At 38.3% G+C, this 16,289-nt stretch overlaps 1 protein-coding gene across 2 annotated transcripts in view; it reads left to right on the forward strand.

Moving 5' to 3' along the window:
- Nucleotides 1-16,289, forward strand: part of LOC129721233 (rootletin) — a 126,690-nt gene that overhangs the window by 32,084 nt on the left and 78,317 nt on the right. The window contains exon 1 of one of the 2 annotated variants that reach the window (XM_055673596.1): nucleotides 2,540-3,464. The exons of the other annotated variant lie outside the window; for it this stretch is intronic. Within the exon in view, the coding sequence (XP_055529571.1) occupies nucleotides 2,679-3,464 (786 nt within the window). The 5' untranslated portion in view covers nucleotides 2,540-2,678. Of the gene's footprint in view, nucleotides 1-2,539; nucleotides 3,465-16,289 lie in introns of those variants that run through there. 2 annotated transcript variants of the gene reach the window in all.

The following is a 16,289-nucleotide window of genomic DNA, read 5'->3' on the forward strand; positions in this document are numbered from 1 at the left end:
AGATGAAGGATACAATACAAATTATTTTAATGACTTATATTTGAACAAAATTTCACGGACAAAGTAGTACGTTGCGGCCGTCAGGAACTGACGGTTTTGAGGGTGACTCAAAACGACATACCTGTAGCGGATTTACAGCGATGAAAGGACTATTGTGCAATGGCTGTCGCCTCGCTGATGGGTGTAACTTTCGCCCTATCCACCGTGCTCGGTTTGAGCCTCGAAGAGCGGGGACCAGGTTCAACCGGAACTCTGCGGGCCTTCTCCTACAATATTATAGATTTTCAGTATTTACACCAAAAATTATGATTTTTTTTAAATTTTTATATGGTTATTTTTGTTCTAAATCGGAAAACGTGATTGGAATGAGGTTGATATCTTATACCGTTTTTACACTCAAAATATTTTTCACATTATTGTTACGTGAAATTTCCTGTACTTATTCATTTTCTGTCATTTTGCATGATTTATGTGACAAACATAACATCTACGTGAAAATCACATGCATACTATGTTTCATCACGTAGTATCCACGTGAACTTGACAACGTCAAAGAGAATGTCATGGAAGAAGTATCGCGTGAACTCTCTATGTGAAAATACACAGAAATCAAAATGGCGAAGCTGTTGTCTAACTCAGTCTCTGACAATAAAATAGAATCTCTCGACGGATTGCCAATAAGTGAGCTTTCGAAAAACCGTACGAATTTGACATCGAGCCTTGAGCTTACAGATTTCACACAGATTTAGTTCAAAGGTCGAGGAGTTTCCCATACATAAACAGTTGCAGCTTACAATAGTTATCGCCGGCAAATGTCGTAATATTTGTCCGTTTTAATGACGTTGATTCATTTACGAATCAGCGATTTTGCATGGCCGTGCGATTTATCAAGCAACATATTTCTATAATTTCTAAAAACTATTTGCCGTCTTTTAAGAATTGGGTAAACAAAATTTGGAAATTTTACGTTGTATCAAACGTAGTAGCTAGCAGATAATCGAATGCTTTCCATTTTACCGGTAGTTGAAATTGACATAAAATTCACATAAAATGCATATGTCTGCTGTAGAGGATTCATAGGATAAATCATCTCACCAGATCATGATGAACTCAAATGACAATCACGTAGAATCTACGTGAAAATGACAATGGAAAATATTCACATAACTTTTCCCGTAATTATGACGTGAAAATTATTTTGAGTGTAGGTTAAAAAAAGCAACTCGCGTAAAAAACCTGACTGTACTGCACTGTGAAAAAATTAGATGCAAGGCCCCATACCACTAACCGATTTAAACTACCAATCCTTCTCTACCAGTACCAGTAACTTAGTATCTTGTTCCCATAGTACGCGTGTACTCTATACACTCGTATTTTCATGACATTCTACGAGCAGTTAGCGTGGTGCTGAGTGAAACAATAAAATAGCTAAATAGTTCTAAGATAATAAATAACGACCAAAAGCAATACTACTCTATAGCTTCCTACTTCAAATTCTAGACCAAAATAGACTATGGGGCATATATAGGCCTTCCGTTTTCTACTAGGATTGAACAAACAGGATATACGTATCGGGTCAGCCTCATCATAATATTGCGGTTTTGATTTTCCTCATTATTATTATCATAGCCTCCCCGGAAGGAATATAAATGACAGGCACTACCGAGATTTATTCGCTGTTGCAGCCTACTTCGAACGAACGTTCGATCGTTTTATGTAGCGACACCAAACAGCATGGATTTCATGTAACAACATGCAATGTTGCTGTATAACTGTAAATATATGTAAATCGCAACCGATTGTCAAGGACACTGCGGGCAGGCTTGCCAGATCTACGGATTTATCCGTAGATCTACGGATTTGTTCACTTCTACGGATTTACAAATATGGGAAATCCGTAGAAAAGAAGAAAAAGACACGGGAAGGCCGTAGAAATTCATAGAAATCCGTAGAATCTACGGATTTTCACGAAATAGTTCTGGCATCTCTGACTGTGGGTACTATGAAGCTCATAGAACAATCTTTTTCTAAGGGGTGATCTAATAGCTCGATTTTTTTCACGTAAAATGTTTCACAAAATTAGTACTACTTTTTCGAATGAGATCGTTTCATAACCTTTAAATGCTTCCTCATTGAACGGGAATATTTTCGAAACAAAATTGTTCACTGCAGTTCCCCTTGGTACAGCCGTATTATTTCTAATCTTAATTCAATTTATCATTAACACCCACGTGCATCATATAAACTGACGCAAGTGTTCCAGCTTGTTCCATCTTGATTGTATGTTCTCATATGTTTTTTTTTTTTAAAGATCGTTTTTTTTCTTCGCAGATCATTCTGCGGTCATTTTCCATGCTAATTTTTCTGTCACTAATAATCATTCAGATTACCCAACTTCACTGCATAGAACAGAAGCGACGGTGGATAATTTCTCGTTCAGTTTTATAATTTTGAAAAGATGAATGCGCAAACATTGCATTTTAGTGCGCCCTTCAGCACGGTTCATTGCACAATCTCATCGCACAAAACAGTTCGAAGTTCTACTAAAAGTGTGTAAAAGTCATAATATTCAAACTAGTGAAAAATCGGTGAATCGCTGAGACTGACTATAACTTCGGTTTCGAAAAAAAAGAACTCTTCAACGAGCTTCACCGGGATTCACAGTTCTGGACAGCAGCATGCAGGCCTCAACTGCTATCGAAACAAACAGCGACGACGGTGTCATCCTTGATAGCGGCAACATTGATGATGTCGACCACAATTTCCAACAAAAACTAGTAGTAAATATTAATACCGGTGTTAGATCGCGTAAAGGTGTTCATTTGGACAGTGCTGCCAGCGCCGGCTTGATCCCCTTCATGGTGCAAAACGGTGCCCAGCGATCGTTGGAACTACTGAGGCACATTGTCGCCCAGGAACAGCGCATGTCGACTGCTGGTGACGTGAAAGTGGTGTTCATCGAAATTAGCGAATTGTGCTGCGCTACCAAGGTGAACGATAAACAAATTATCTTCTGCAACAACTTCCAACGGGACGAGCCTCCTGTGGGTCGGCCAGTTCCTCGTCGTTCGTCAACTGGTTCGTACGATTGTTTGCGGATAGTGACAGCGGTTGCGGTCGATAGTAGCCATTTGTTGGATTACCTGCGGGTGGACGAGAAAGGATCTGGTTCCGGTAGAACAGAAGTGCAGGCCTGCAGCGAGATTTGTCGTTTGAAAACGACGGAACATCCCGCTAGCGGTTCGGCCGCCTGGAGTGGTGATTGTGGTGACGTATCCGGAAGTGTCAAACTTTCCATTGGTGGCAAGAGTCGAAAGGAATCTTCCCTCACGAAGCTAACGAGAGGAGTTTATAGGCGTGCCCCATTCGGTAGTGACTGTTTCGAGCAGTTCTGTGTCAAGTGCCGGATTTATCTGTTGGAAAACTTTCAAAAGTTTAAAAACAACTTTTCCATTATGTCACGTGTAAGTATGGCCAGTGCTGGGGTGGAATAGTTTTAATAACTGTATTTTATTGTTCGTCGTACTGAAAAGTGCAGAGGTTCAGGGGAAAATTTTCGTGTGATTAGAGGTGAAGAATCGCCGTGAATAATTTATGAATAACGCTGAAATTGTAACTTGAAGCTTGCGATTTTTTTCGATTCTGTTTCTTGGACATTTTCTGACAAGGTTTTATTTTCGAAAGAGGTAAGATGTTTTGAAAAGTGAATCTGTAATTCAAAAGATAGTCAAAAAATTTAACAGAACCCGTAGAGTTTCAAAAATGACAATTGAGGTAAGTTTGCGTGGTTTCGGCTTAGAACAAAAGAGTCCACTTTAAACAAAATACCCCTGAGGTTCTATAAAAGCATTTTTTTTTCTAGTTTTTTAGACTATCCTTCACTGTTTTTGTACAATAGCAGATATTATTATTGTATGACAATCCATTCATAGTGAATAAAATATAACACTCATTAGTGTAAGTTTTTAAGGATTAGCTGCGCATAGTAACAAGGTTAGCGTCACTTCTCCACAAAAGATGTGCTGAGTTTTGATGCCGCTTTTCTATCCCTTTATAAGGCCGTCGTCATATGTTTGCCGCGATATTATAAGCTCGCTTTATTGTAATTCTGGACAAATGAAACAGTGTAGCAATTTAAAGGTACAAAAGTACAGTAAAATATAATTTATTTTCCACGGAATAATTCGAAGCAAAGAGTTACAGAAAGTTGTACCTTGCACTTGAAACATTGAATTTTCGATCTTTTATTGTTGATTTTTGTACTGCTCATCGGTGACAACGACAGAAAGGATATATTATCCACTTAAAAATGCGCTAAGATTTTTCGGCTTAGTCTTACTTTTATACTTTTTAAATAATAGTGGTAGATTTGATCTATTACTATTTACAGTAGCTGTTACATAAATTCCGTGTTGAAATTAATATTGCATGATACCGAACGTTGTGAAAAAACTGTCAAAAGTCGCTGAAACTCTATCAATAAACTTTTGGTTTAGATTGGCTTCCAAGCCTTATGTTGGCAATTTTTTTTTTTAAACTCTAATATTTATTTAGGCCCAACCGCGAAGCATAACGGGGCCGAATATCTTTTGGAGTAGGGAAAAGCCAGCTTGAGTAGAGCCTGTATCCCGACTGCTCCTCCTCAAACAGGCATAAAAACCCTCTCATCTTTTCTCTTTCAAAAATACAATTTAAAAATACATGTCATTTAAGCCTACGACTAACATTAACATCAAAGTTTTTCTCTTTATAACTAAATACTAATCCTTACTACTATTCTTTGAGGGTGATGGTTCCTTATCTCTTTGAAATCAAAACTTATATCTAAGTTCGGTGGATCATGTCTCTCAAAAAGAAGCGATGATTCATGTTTCTATAAAAAAGATGAACGAAAGAAAGAAGAAGAAAAAACAGAATTAGTGTGAAACTTTTTAAGATTGTTGTGTTGGGAGAAATTAGGGGAGAAAGCATAGAGATAATCAAATTCGATACTTGATATCTCTTAAAAAGTCGTAAATGGGTATTACAAGCGCGGGGTTGCGGCTAGCAAGCACATCCCGTACTTGCATTGTAAACGTCACTTTCTGTTTCCGGAGAGAATCTATAAGCTTGGCCCTTGCTCTGTGGTACTTAGGGCATACGAAGACTATGTGGTCAATATCTTCGTACCCTCCACATTCACACAGATTACTATCGACTAAGTTTATTCGATAGAGGTGTGCGTTTGCAACATAGTGATTGGACATTAGGCGCGAAATAACTCGAATGAAATCACGAGTTAAATCTAACCCTTTGAACCAAGCTTTTGTAGACACTTTGGGCGAGATCGAGTGCATCCATCGCCCAAAGTCGTCTTTATCCCACTTTTCCTGCCAGTTTTCCAGAGCCAGTTGTCGGGGCAGATGAAAATACTCGGTATAGGTGATCGGTCTATCAAATATCTCTCCTTCTATGGCACCCCTTTTTGCTAATAAATCAGCTTCTTCATTGCCTGGGATTGAGCAATGAGAGGGGACCCACACAAAGCAGATAATGAAAGACCGATCAACCAGCACTTCTAATATCCGTCTAATTTCCGGAAGGAAATAGGACGGGTGCTTGACCGGTTTAATCGATCGGAAAGCTTCGATAGAACTGAGGCTGTCCGAGAAGATGAAGTAATTGTCTGGTGTCTTGAGCTCGATAATTCGCAGCGAATTGTGTATGGCAGCTAATTCAGCTACGTATATGGAGCAGGGCTGTGCCAGTTTGCGAGATATGCGATGATCTGTGTTGAAAACGCCATATCCGGATTGTCCATCCATCACAGATCCGTCCGTGAAAAAGGAATTCTGTTTTGGGAGGTGGCCAAATTTTGCCGAAAATATTGATGGCACAACTGTTGGTTTGAGGTGATCGGGAATTCCATGGATTTCTTGTTTCATCGTCAAATATGTTGGTAATTTGTCATCACGTTTGCCAGTATAAATATCGAATTCGAATACGTATCCCGTTTCACTATCGGCTCTTAACCGAAGTAGACTTTCTTGAATGGTTTAAATGGCATATATTGTTTTAGTGACGAACGCCCCTTTGAAAAGAATTTTGGTGATGTGGACTTCGCTCCTTTTCAACACGCAGAATTTAACATATCAAAACAGTACCAAAAAATGAAATTTACATCTAATACTATGAAAGCACATAACGATTTCTAGCACATAAGGTGAAAAACATATACAATTCCACACCGTAAATAATGTACAATACAGAATCGTTTTAAGACATGTAAATTTGTACGTTAATTGATATGAACTTAAAGCTTCGAATATAAATATGCATGCAAATTCACAATATATTCATTTACTTTGCATGTGAATATAATGCCACACGGAATATAACGTGGTTTCCAAAGCTCCATTTATGTGCATTTAAAGTAATGTAAATTTTCTTTACTGTGAAGACGTGGTCGAACCTTGAACAGCTTGTTCAACAGCATGGTTCTTGGAATTCCTCGGAGGCATCATACGGCTATCGTTCAGATGCAGGTTTTCTAAAAAGAATTCGAGTCCCATCAGAATCATAATCCCTAGATAGGCATTAACAAATATATATTCAATATTTCGTTACCAATCAGTCTATATCATTCAACTGAATGCTAGAAAACCATATTCAAAATATGATTCTGAATCCTCGGTAAGGTGTTTTTCCGTAATGCCAACACAGATTAAACGAGGCGAATGAATTAAAAAGAATCTGGCACCTCTGATAGATGAAATCCAGCTGCCAAATTCACTGTTTATTTCACCGCTCTACATAAGAAAATGGTGTTACAAACAAAAATTTTTTTTCGGTAGCACCTCTAGAAAATGATGTTTTCAACTGCCCACGAATTTTTTCTATGTAAATCGGGTTTTCTTATGTTAAATCCAAGAAAAACATGAAACCCAATCCTGTTATATTTTTTGCAGGTTTTTTAAGTTCCAAAATATGAGAAAAAACAATTGTTTTGGTTGATTCATAGTCAATTTATTTTGCTGCAATTTTTTTCGTTCGTCGGAAAGGGAATTTTTCAAGCACATTTTGACGTTTAATCGTCGAAGATGGGTATCGAACCAAATGCTATCACCAACTCAAAATATGGGAAACTTCATGGAGAAAAACTTTGCCGAATAGAACATGGATCTAAAAAACGTGATTTCAAGTTATTAGTGATTTACTGTTAAAGAAAGGATTCATTTTTACGTTTTCTTAAACTTAAATGTTTTTTGTCTTAAAAAAAATAAAAAAAGAAAACAAATAAAAACAACAATTAAAATCAGATATAAAAGTAAAATTCAAATAATATCAGGATGCCGAATAACTAAAAACTGAAACCTGTGAAGAATTATTTGGAGGTTTGCGGTTTTCTGTTACAACCATTAGGAGCTGATGTTTTTTTGGTCAGTTTCCGGACCAAATTCATAATAATCTCCTGCTACTCCAAGGGTTCGTTCGACCGATCCTCATTGATAACTTTCAAGCTATCATATTTTGATTTGGCATCAAGATAATCTTTTCTTAAATACTCTCCAGGCGTTGGGATCTTCCTCGTTGAAATGTCGTTTACTCTGCTTTTTTTTTCAAGCTTTGTACAATCTTCCTTTTCGAATCAACATCAACGTTATCATCGAAAAACGCCAGATACCATTGTAACATATGTGTAACCTTCATCTACAACCTTTGATTTGTTATTACTTTGTACTACCTTAGCATACAGATACTTTGGAAATAGATCATTAGATTCACTCACGAATAGCTTACATGGTGTCAGAAGAACCACGTCTCTAATATTCAATAGAAATCTACCGAATAAACCGATCGTGACCAGTCGAAACTTAATTAAAGTGAAAGAATGATGGCCTTTTGGCCGGTGCAAGGAGAATTTTCGGTGCAAATACTACTGATTCCGTAAAATATGAATCGATTTTACAAGTAATCCGATAAAATGGCGTCGTCAGCAGGATTGAAGCCGCCAAAGCCGATTGTGTTGGGAGACACATGGCAGCGCAATGGAAAAGCTGGATTCGGCAATATTCGTGGTTTGCAACGGCAACGCAGCTGTCGGATAAACCGGCAGAAGTGCAGGCAGCTACTTTCATGAGCGCCATAGGAGAAGATTGTGTGCGAATTTACGATACGTTCGGGTTGCGCCCCGAAGAGGAGACAAATATTGAAATTATCAGGAGAAAATTCGAAGAGTATTTCACTCCAAGGTCGTGTATTACGTTTGAACGGTATAACTTCATCCAAATTGTTCAGCAGGAAGATGACCAGTTCGACAGTTTTGGTACTCGGGTAAAAGAGCAAGCAAAAAAATGCTCATTCAGTGTTCTCCACGATTCTCTCGTAAAAGACCGAATCATTATTGGAATCAAATATTAAAATTTAGTACCGCAGTTATTGAGTGATGAGCTAACATTGCAGAAAACTATCGAGTTGTGTCGCAGTTTTGAGTTTACGACAATGCAAACCAAAGCATTATCTGGTGAAATAAAAGTAGACATCGTGAAAACGGTAAAGAAAAAACAGGCATTGACCGATCCGAAGAAAAAAATGATATTTTTCAATGCAATAAATGCGGGAGAAGGCATACTAAGCGATCGTGTCCGGCTTTTGGCACAGTATGCCATGAGTGTCATTTGACCAATCATTTTGCTTCAGTATGTAGGTCAAAGAGTGTACATACGTGGGTGCAACAATAAAAAGTGAATCTGACCAAGATGACGCGGAAGAACTGTTCATCGGTTCAGTGGCGAGTTCAAACAAAGAAAAGGACTGGTTTGAAATCATCAAAGTAAACAACAAAAAGTTTTCTGTCAAATTAGACTCAGGCGCGCACTGTAACGTAGTTCCTTTGTGGCTAGTTAACCAGCTAGCGATTAACCTACGACCTTCCAAAACTAAATGGCTGATTTCAAACCATTAACTGAAAGTGCTCGGTGAAATTAACCCAGTGTGCAAAATCAAGCACAAATCAAGCAGTGTAACGTTCAAAGTGGTTGAAAAATCAGTAGTGCCACTGCTTGGAAGAGAAACTTGTATTGCTCAACGGCTGATAGCGCGAGTGGATACTGTTCAAATATCGGACAATATATTATATGATGAACTTGGCTATGTGTACGACATAGACTTGATCCCGAACCCTCAGTGGGAAACAAGACCAGCGCGCCACGTTCCACACAGCATCAGAACAGCAGTAAAAAAGGAGTTGGATTCTATGGAGCGGCTTGGAGTTATAGAGAAGATTCACGTACCGACACCGGTAGTTAGCGCAATGGTGTTGGTCAAACGAAAGGAAAAGTTGCGCATCTGCATCGATCCATCACAGGTAAATCAAAATTTGTTAAGACGACATCATCCGCTCACAACAATTGAAGAAATAGCAGCCCGTTTAAAAAACTCAACGTTTTTCACGATTCTCGATTGCAAGAAGGGGTTTTGGCAAATAAGGGTCACAGAAAGAATGTCAAAATTTTTAACTTTTGGCACTCCTTGGGGAAGATACGCTTGCAAGCGGTTTCCTTTCGGACTTGCCTCAGCCCCAGAGGTATTTCAGAAAGTTATGTGTGATACACTAGAAGGCATTGAAAGCGTGGAATTTTCAATGGATGATATTCTAATTCATGCTGAAAGCTTAGAAAAATTGTCCAAAATTACGGAACTCGTGGTCAAGCGATTGCATACAGCAGGGTTGAAACTAAACAAGGAGAAATGTTTGTTCAACCAGACTAGTGTGAAATCTCTGGGCCATCTAGTAACGGCCGGTGGTCTAAAAGCAGATCCTGAAAAACTTACAGCTATTATTAAACTCAAAACACCTACGAATAAGGCTCAACTGCAAAAGGGCATTGGGCATGATAACATATCTAAGTAAATTCGTTCCAAATTTATCAACAGTCACCGTTCCGTTAAGAAGGCTTCTCGCCAAGGATGCAGAATGGGAATGGGGTTATGAGCAAGAAGAGTCATTTCAGAAGATCAAATCCCTTATGCAATCACCTCCAGTACTTAAGTACTACGATGTGAATGACCCAGTAATACTTTCAGTGGATGCAAGTTCGCATGCTCTGGGTGCCGTTTTACTACAAGATGGTCATCCGATAGCATATGCATCCAAGGCGTTAACACCTTCCGAGAAGAATTATCCGCAAATTGAGAAGGAGGCAACCGCCATACGGTTTGCTTGCCAAAAATTCCACCAATATATCTACGGTAAAAAATTGACGGTCGAAACGGACCATAAGCCGTTGGAATCAATATTTCGAAAACCGCTTGATCGAGCTCCCCCCAGGTTGCGTAGAATCAGATTAGAAGTGTCTCAGTATAACCCCAAAGTTATTTACGTTAAGGGAACAAACATTCCGATACCTGACATATTGAGCCGTGATGTCGATAACATTCCAAACGATAATAAAGAAGAGCACTTAGAAGTACACGTTGTATTGCAGACGACCAAAACCGCTAGCAAGGAGCTAAGACAACACTCCGAAGCAGATTTAGAGATACGATCCTTGAAGGCAACTGTGATGCAGGGCTGGCCGGAAACAAGAGATGAATTGCTACCGGAATTGAAGAAGTATTGGTGCTTTCGCGACGAGATGGCGGTCTACGATGGGCTGGTATTCAAATCGAATCAAGTGCTCATCCCACAATCTTTGAGAAAGGACATGCTAGCAAAAGTGCACAGTGGACACTCAGGGATCCAGAGCTGTATTCGTAGAGCGAAACAAATTTTATTTTGGATAGGTATGGCAAAAGACATCCAAGAAATGGTAGAAGCTTGTGCAATTTGTCAACGGCATCAGCGAAACAATACTAAGCATACTATCCTTCTAAAGGACATCCCTGGGCTACCATTTGAGAGAGTCGCGTCAGACCTTTTTCATTTTAGAGGAAAGGAGTACTTACTACTGGTTGACAGCCATTCGGGTTATTTCGACATAAAACAGCTACCCGAAACCACATCAAGGTACGTTATCGAGCAGCTGAAAGAGTGGTTCTCGGTACATAGTGTTCTCAAGTTTTAGAGACTGATAATGGCCCTCAGTACGCTTGCAAGGAATTTCGTGAATTTTGTCGTAAATGGGAATTCGATCACCAAACATCGATTCCTCATTTTCCTAGAGCAAATGGATTAGCAGAGCGATACGTCCAAGTGGCCAAAGCAATGTTGAAAAAATGTAACGAGGATCAATCTGACGTACGTTTGGCTCTACTCCATATGCGCAACACACCTCGTAGTAGCTGCATACCATCTCCCAACGAAAGATTAATGGGACGGTTGGTACGATCGAATATGCCCATGACGTTGGAAGCTTTGAAACCTAGGGTAGCGATTCAACAGCTCCTAGAGCGAGAACGTGAAACTCAAAAGAACTACGCTGATAGAGGAGCAAAGAAGCCGCCTCAGTTTGTCGAACAGGAGCAAATACTCATACAAGATCGTGATTCTCAAAAATGGACGCCAGGAACCGTTACGAAGCAGCTGTGCAAAGACCGTTCATACCTAGTGTCGGACGGTCATAGAATAGGACGAAGAAATGCTCATCATTTGCGCAAGCTACATGGAAAACAACAAGAAGAAACTACACTAGTGGCTGAAGTACCAGATGGCAACCGGAACGAAGCGGCACCAACTGAGGAAACTAGCATCAACCCACTGGAAACAGCGGCAACGATAACCGACAACGTCGGTGGTACGGTAACCCGTTTTGGACGCACAGTAATGGCAAAGAAATTCAGTGATTTTGAATATTATTAAAAAACGGAAGATGTAACATATGTGTAACCTTCATCTACAACCTTTGATTTGTTATTACTTTGTACTACCTTAACATACAGATACTTTGGAAATAGATCATTAGATTCACTCACGAATAGCTTACAACCATAAGTGCTTTTCGAATTTCTTTCCCAACAATTTTTGTCTTTTCTTGTGCGCTGATTGTACCGTTAAGAGACGAAGAAGAATAGTTGTATTCTTTTTATATAAATCACTCAATTGTTTTCCTACCTCTAGGAAAACCAGCGTGATCTGTCACATACATTTCGAAAAGATTTGAACTGAGGGCCGTCTGAAGACGTCGTTGCTTGCTTGAAACACATCTTGTATGCCACCATTAGGACCAATTCATAGATGTGATGTCTACACGGGAAATCCAGCAACTTTTTTACGAGCAATCTCTCCAGGTTAACAGCAGCTTTAATATAGTTGTAACAAAGCATTTGCCACCGATTTCGTCAAGAAGATTCCATCTTTCCAAGCTTTGAAAAACAGTATCTGCTACCGTCTTACCTGTTCCAGAGCCGATAAACGTTGTACTGATAATTTGCTTAAAAGAATCCTATGCAGTAACCACAACGGCTAGCTTCGGTCTGCTTTCGGAGTCAAAGTGGACCACCAGAAATTTGTTTCTCGAAAAGTTCTCCTGGATGTTACTGACAATTTCATGACGCATCTAGAGCATTGAATATCAATGTAAAGCATCATGTTATGAATCATAGATCAGATTACATACCGCTTTGCGCTTCCTGGGAATCGTTGATTTACTTAAATCCAACTTTTTTGGTCAAGACCACAAACAATCGCTGTAGCCGCCGATATTCATACTGCTTCTTGATTCGACACCCGAGCTCGATCCAAATTGGCGACAACAGCCTTCGTCAGCGGTTGTTGCCTTGTACTTCGACAAAGTGTCCTATTCGTATCGTCTACGATAGCTTCTTTTACGTTTCTTTCCAGTCGTCTGATTGGTTTTTTTCTCAACTTTATTGATTGTCTTCTCGTAACACTGCTTGCGAAGCTATTGGGAAACTAAAAGGATTTTTATAGCCACCTGTTGGCTTCAAAACTCGTACCGGACACAATCGTTAAGAAGATTCTTCGCGATGTGATTCACGCTAATGTAGAAAAACTGATTAACATGCTTCTTTCTTATTTTCACTGCCGGCAATGCTGCTGATTTTTCCTTCAAAAATGCCTTTCTGAGACGTTGCCAACACTGGACATGTTCGGAAATCCGGTGAAAAACGTTCCATTTGAGCTGGTGCGGGAGACTGTCTTGATTCCAAACCGCCACAGCTTCGGTTGCCACATTTTAACGTGGAACGGGACGGAATCTAAGCATGGAAGAGTCGATGGCTTCCTCCTGCATTCTACCACATTTCAGGAATGCCTCATACAAAATCATTATTTTCTAAGCAACCTGCAATTAGTTATTGTTAAACTGCTAAACTAGCATCAGAGCACCTTATTCAATTAATTTGCACGATTGGTTTCACCGTAAAACCTTTAAAACGTTTCGATCTCGCTATTTGTTACTTCACTAATTTTTCTCTCTCGGTTTTTTTTTTTTTGTATCTTCGCGCTGGTAGGGACTAGAAAGTTTTCCACAAATACCGGCACGTAAGAGTCGTATAACCACTCAAACTAAGTATACTTTTCTCTTTACACTAATGAACAGCGCGATCATAACTAATTTCCACGAAAAATCGGCCGAAATGGGTTGCTTGCTTCTAAATTGTAGCGCCTCGCAAAATTTCGGTTTTTCCTTTTTTCTATATTCAAGTCAACTGCGTGTGTTAAATTTCTCGCCCGTGTTGTCAGCTAGCATATAGAAGCATATAGCAAATGGTATATATATAGATATATAGCAAATGGCTAGCATATAGAAATGTTCAAATTGTCATGATTCAGTTGAATTTTATGGCATCAAAAATATTATAAATTTGGTAACCATGTACTATTAACAATGAAAAAATAATGCTTGGATTTTGTCCCGTTTCACCTAAAACATTTTGACGAATTGAATGATTTTGATTCTCATGCTGGTACCGGAAGTAGCTGATGATTTTCAATTCTGACGACAGATGGTTTCTGGGCAGGCTCTTCCTCGCTATCCAAGTTATGATATCCGATTTAAGATTCAATTTTTGGCGACATGATACTTCCTTTTTGCCTTTCTTCCAGAAAGGTATAGCAATCACTGTAAAAACCAGAGGTATAAAAGTGGTCCCAATGGCCGAATGTCATATACCACTCGACCCTTTTCGACGAGCTGAGCATTTTCTGTATGTATGTATGTATGTGTGTATGTGTGTGTGTATGTGCAACTTTTTTTTCTCACTCACTTTTCTCAGAGATGGCTGGACCGATTTTCATAAAATTAATTGCAAATGAAAGGTCTAGTTGTGCCATAGGTTGCTATTGAATTTTATTGTAATCGGATTTTTAGTTTAGAGGTTATGTATCAAAATGTAAAAATCACGAAACATCAATATCTCAGAAACCACATAACCGATTTCAATAAAACTGGTTTCAAATGATCGGGCTGTCTCCAAAACCTTTAACTTTTAAATTTCGTTATGATTGAACATATGGTTCAAAAGTTATGTAAGGAAAAGTAATCCTGAGGTTGTTTAAACTCACTCATTTTTCTCAGAGATGGCTTAACCGATTTTCACAAAATTAGTGTCAAATGAAAGGTCTAGCTGCCCCATAGGTTGCTATTGAATTTCATTGTATTCGGATTGTAACTTTGTCCGTTGTTCATAAAAATGTGAAATCACATAATAAAAGTAAACATATTGACTTTCTCCTAACGATCACTGGCTAATTAAAAGGTAGAAAAGTGATCCAAATGGTCGAATGCCATATACTACTCGACTCAGTTCGACGAATCGAGCATTTTCTGCATATAAGCATGTATAGGTGTATATGTTTGTGTGTGGGTGTGTACGTGTCTATGTGCACCTTTTTTCGCACTCACTATTCTCAGAGATGGTCTGACCGAACAGATTTCAATGAAATTAATTGCAAATGAAAGGTCTAGTTGCCCTATAAGACCCTATTGAATTTTTTGTTATCTGATTTCTAGTTTAGAGGTTATGTATCAAAGTGTAAAAATCACGAAATATCAATATCTCAGAAACCACACATCTGATTTGATTAAAATTAGTTTGAACGGGCTACCTTAAAAACCCTTAACTTTTGAATTTTATGAAGATTGAACATGTGGTTCAGAAGTTATGGAAAGAAACGTGTTCTGGAGACTATTTAATCTCACTCATGTTTCTCAGAGATGGCTGGCCCGATTTTTATAAAATTAGTGTCATATGAATGGTCTTGTTGCCCCATAAGACCCTAATGATTTTTTTTTACAAACAGATTATTACTTTTCCTGTTATGTTTAAAAATGTGAAATCCAGTTATGAAAAGAAACATATTCTGATGACTACTTGGGCTCACTCACTTTTCTCGGAGATGGTTGACCCGATTTCCACAGAATTAGCATCAAATGAAAGGTCTAGCTGCCTCATAACACCCTATTGAATTTTGCTGTAATCGGAATGTAACTTCGTCTGTAATGTATCGAAATGTGAAAATCACGAAACTTCATTATCTTAGAAACTACACAACAGATTTGAACAATATTGATATCAGATAAACGGGCTAGTTAAGGGTTAACTGATGAATTATGATTGAACACGTGGTTTCAAAGTTTGGCTGCCCCATACGTTACCTTTTTATTTGATTGTAATCAAACTTAAGCAAGCGTTATGTTTTAGTTTGTAAAACAACGAAAGTCTATTATCTCAAGTATTACACGACTTATTTGAACATAACTAGTCTCATACAAATGAGTCATCTCTCAAACTTACAAATAACAAACTTCATAACAATTTGATATGCTGTTTAAAAGTTTTAGAAAGAAAAGAAATTCAAAGACTATTCAACACTTTACCTGCTTCGATCAATATATATGGCCTCAACATGATTTAAATGTGGTATCGTACTATTTGAACGTTCCCGGCATCGCTCGTGATTAAATTGTTCGAAATTAAAAGTCATTGCATTTATTTCGCTATTTCTTAAGTACTAACATTACGTCAAATTTCATATTTTATACTTTAATTACAACATCAATATTTTAGAACCCAAAGAGTGGATAAACATTTATTGGATTTAAGCATCCATGTAAATCTATTTTTACAAATAATAAGTTTGAATGAGAAAGGCTGAGTCTGACCGCTAGGTGGATTAATTTAGGTTTTTATTCTCCTTTCAACGACACACGACGGAAAACTGATAACAAATTCAGTGGTTTTTCACTTCATAACCTTGAAATAAATTTCCAGAAGCTTCGATTCACTTGAAACTAAGGATGTTACTAAGCAGTAATTCAATAAAACATTATTTTACATCTACCTAGATCATTTGAACTCGACCAATTTGTTGACAGGCATCTTAGTTTTGTTTTTATTTATTAGTA

Source organism: Wyeomyia smithii, chromosome 1 (assembly GCF_029784165.1).
Source record: "Wyeomyia smithii strain HCP4-BCI-WySm-NY-G18 chromosome 1, ASM2978416v1, whole genome shotgun sequence".
In the NCBI taxonomy this organism is placed as follows: domain Eukaryota; kingdom Metazoa; phylum Arthropoda; class Insecta; order Diptera; family Culicidae; genus Wyeomyia; species Wyeomyia smithii.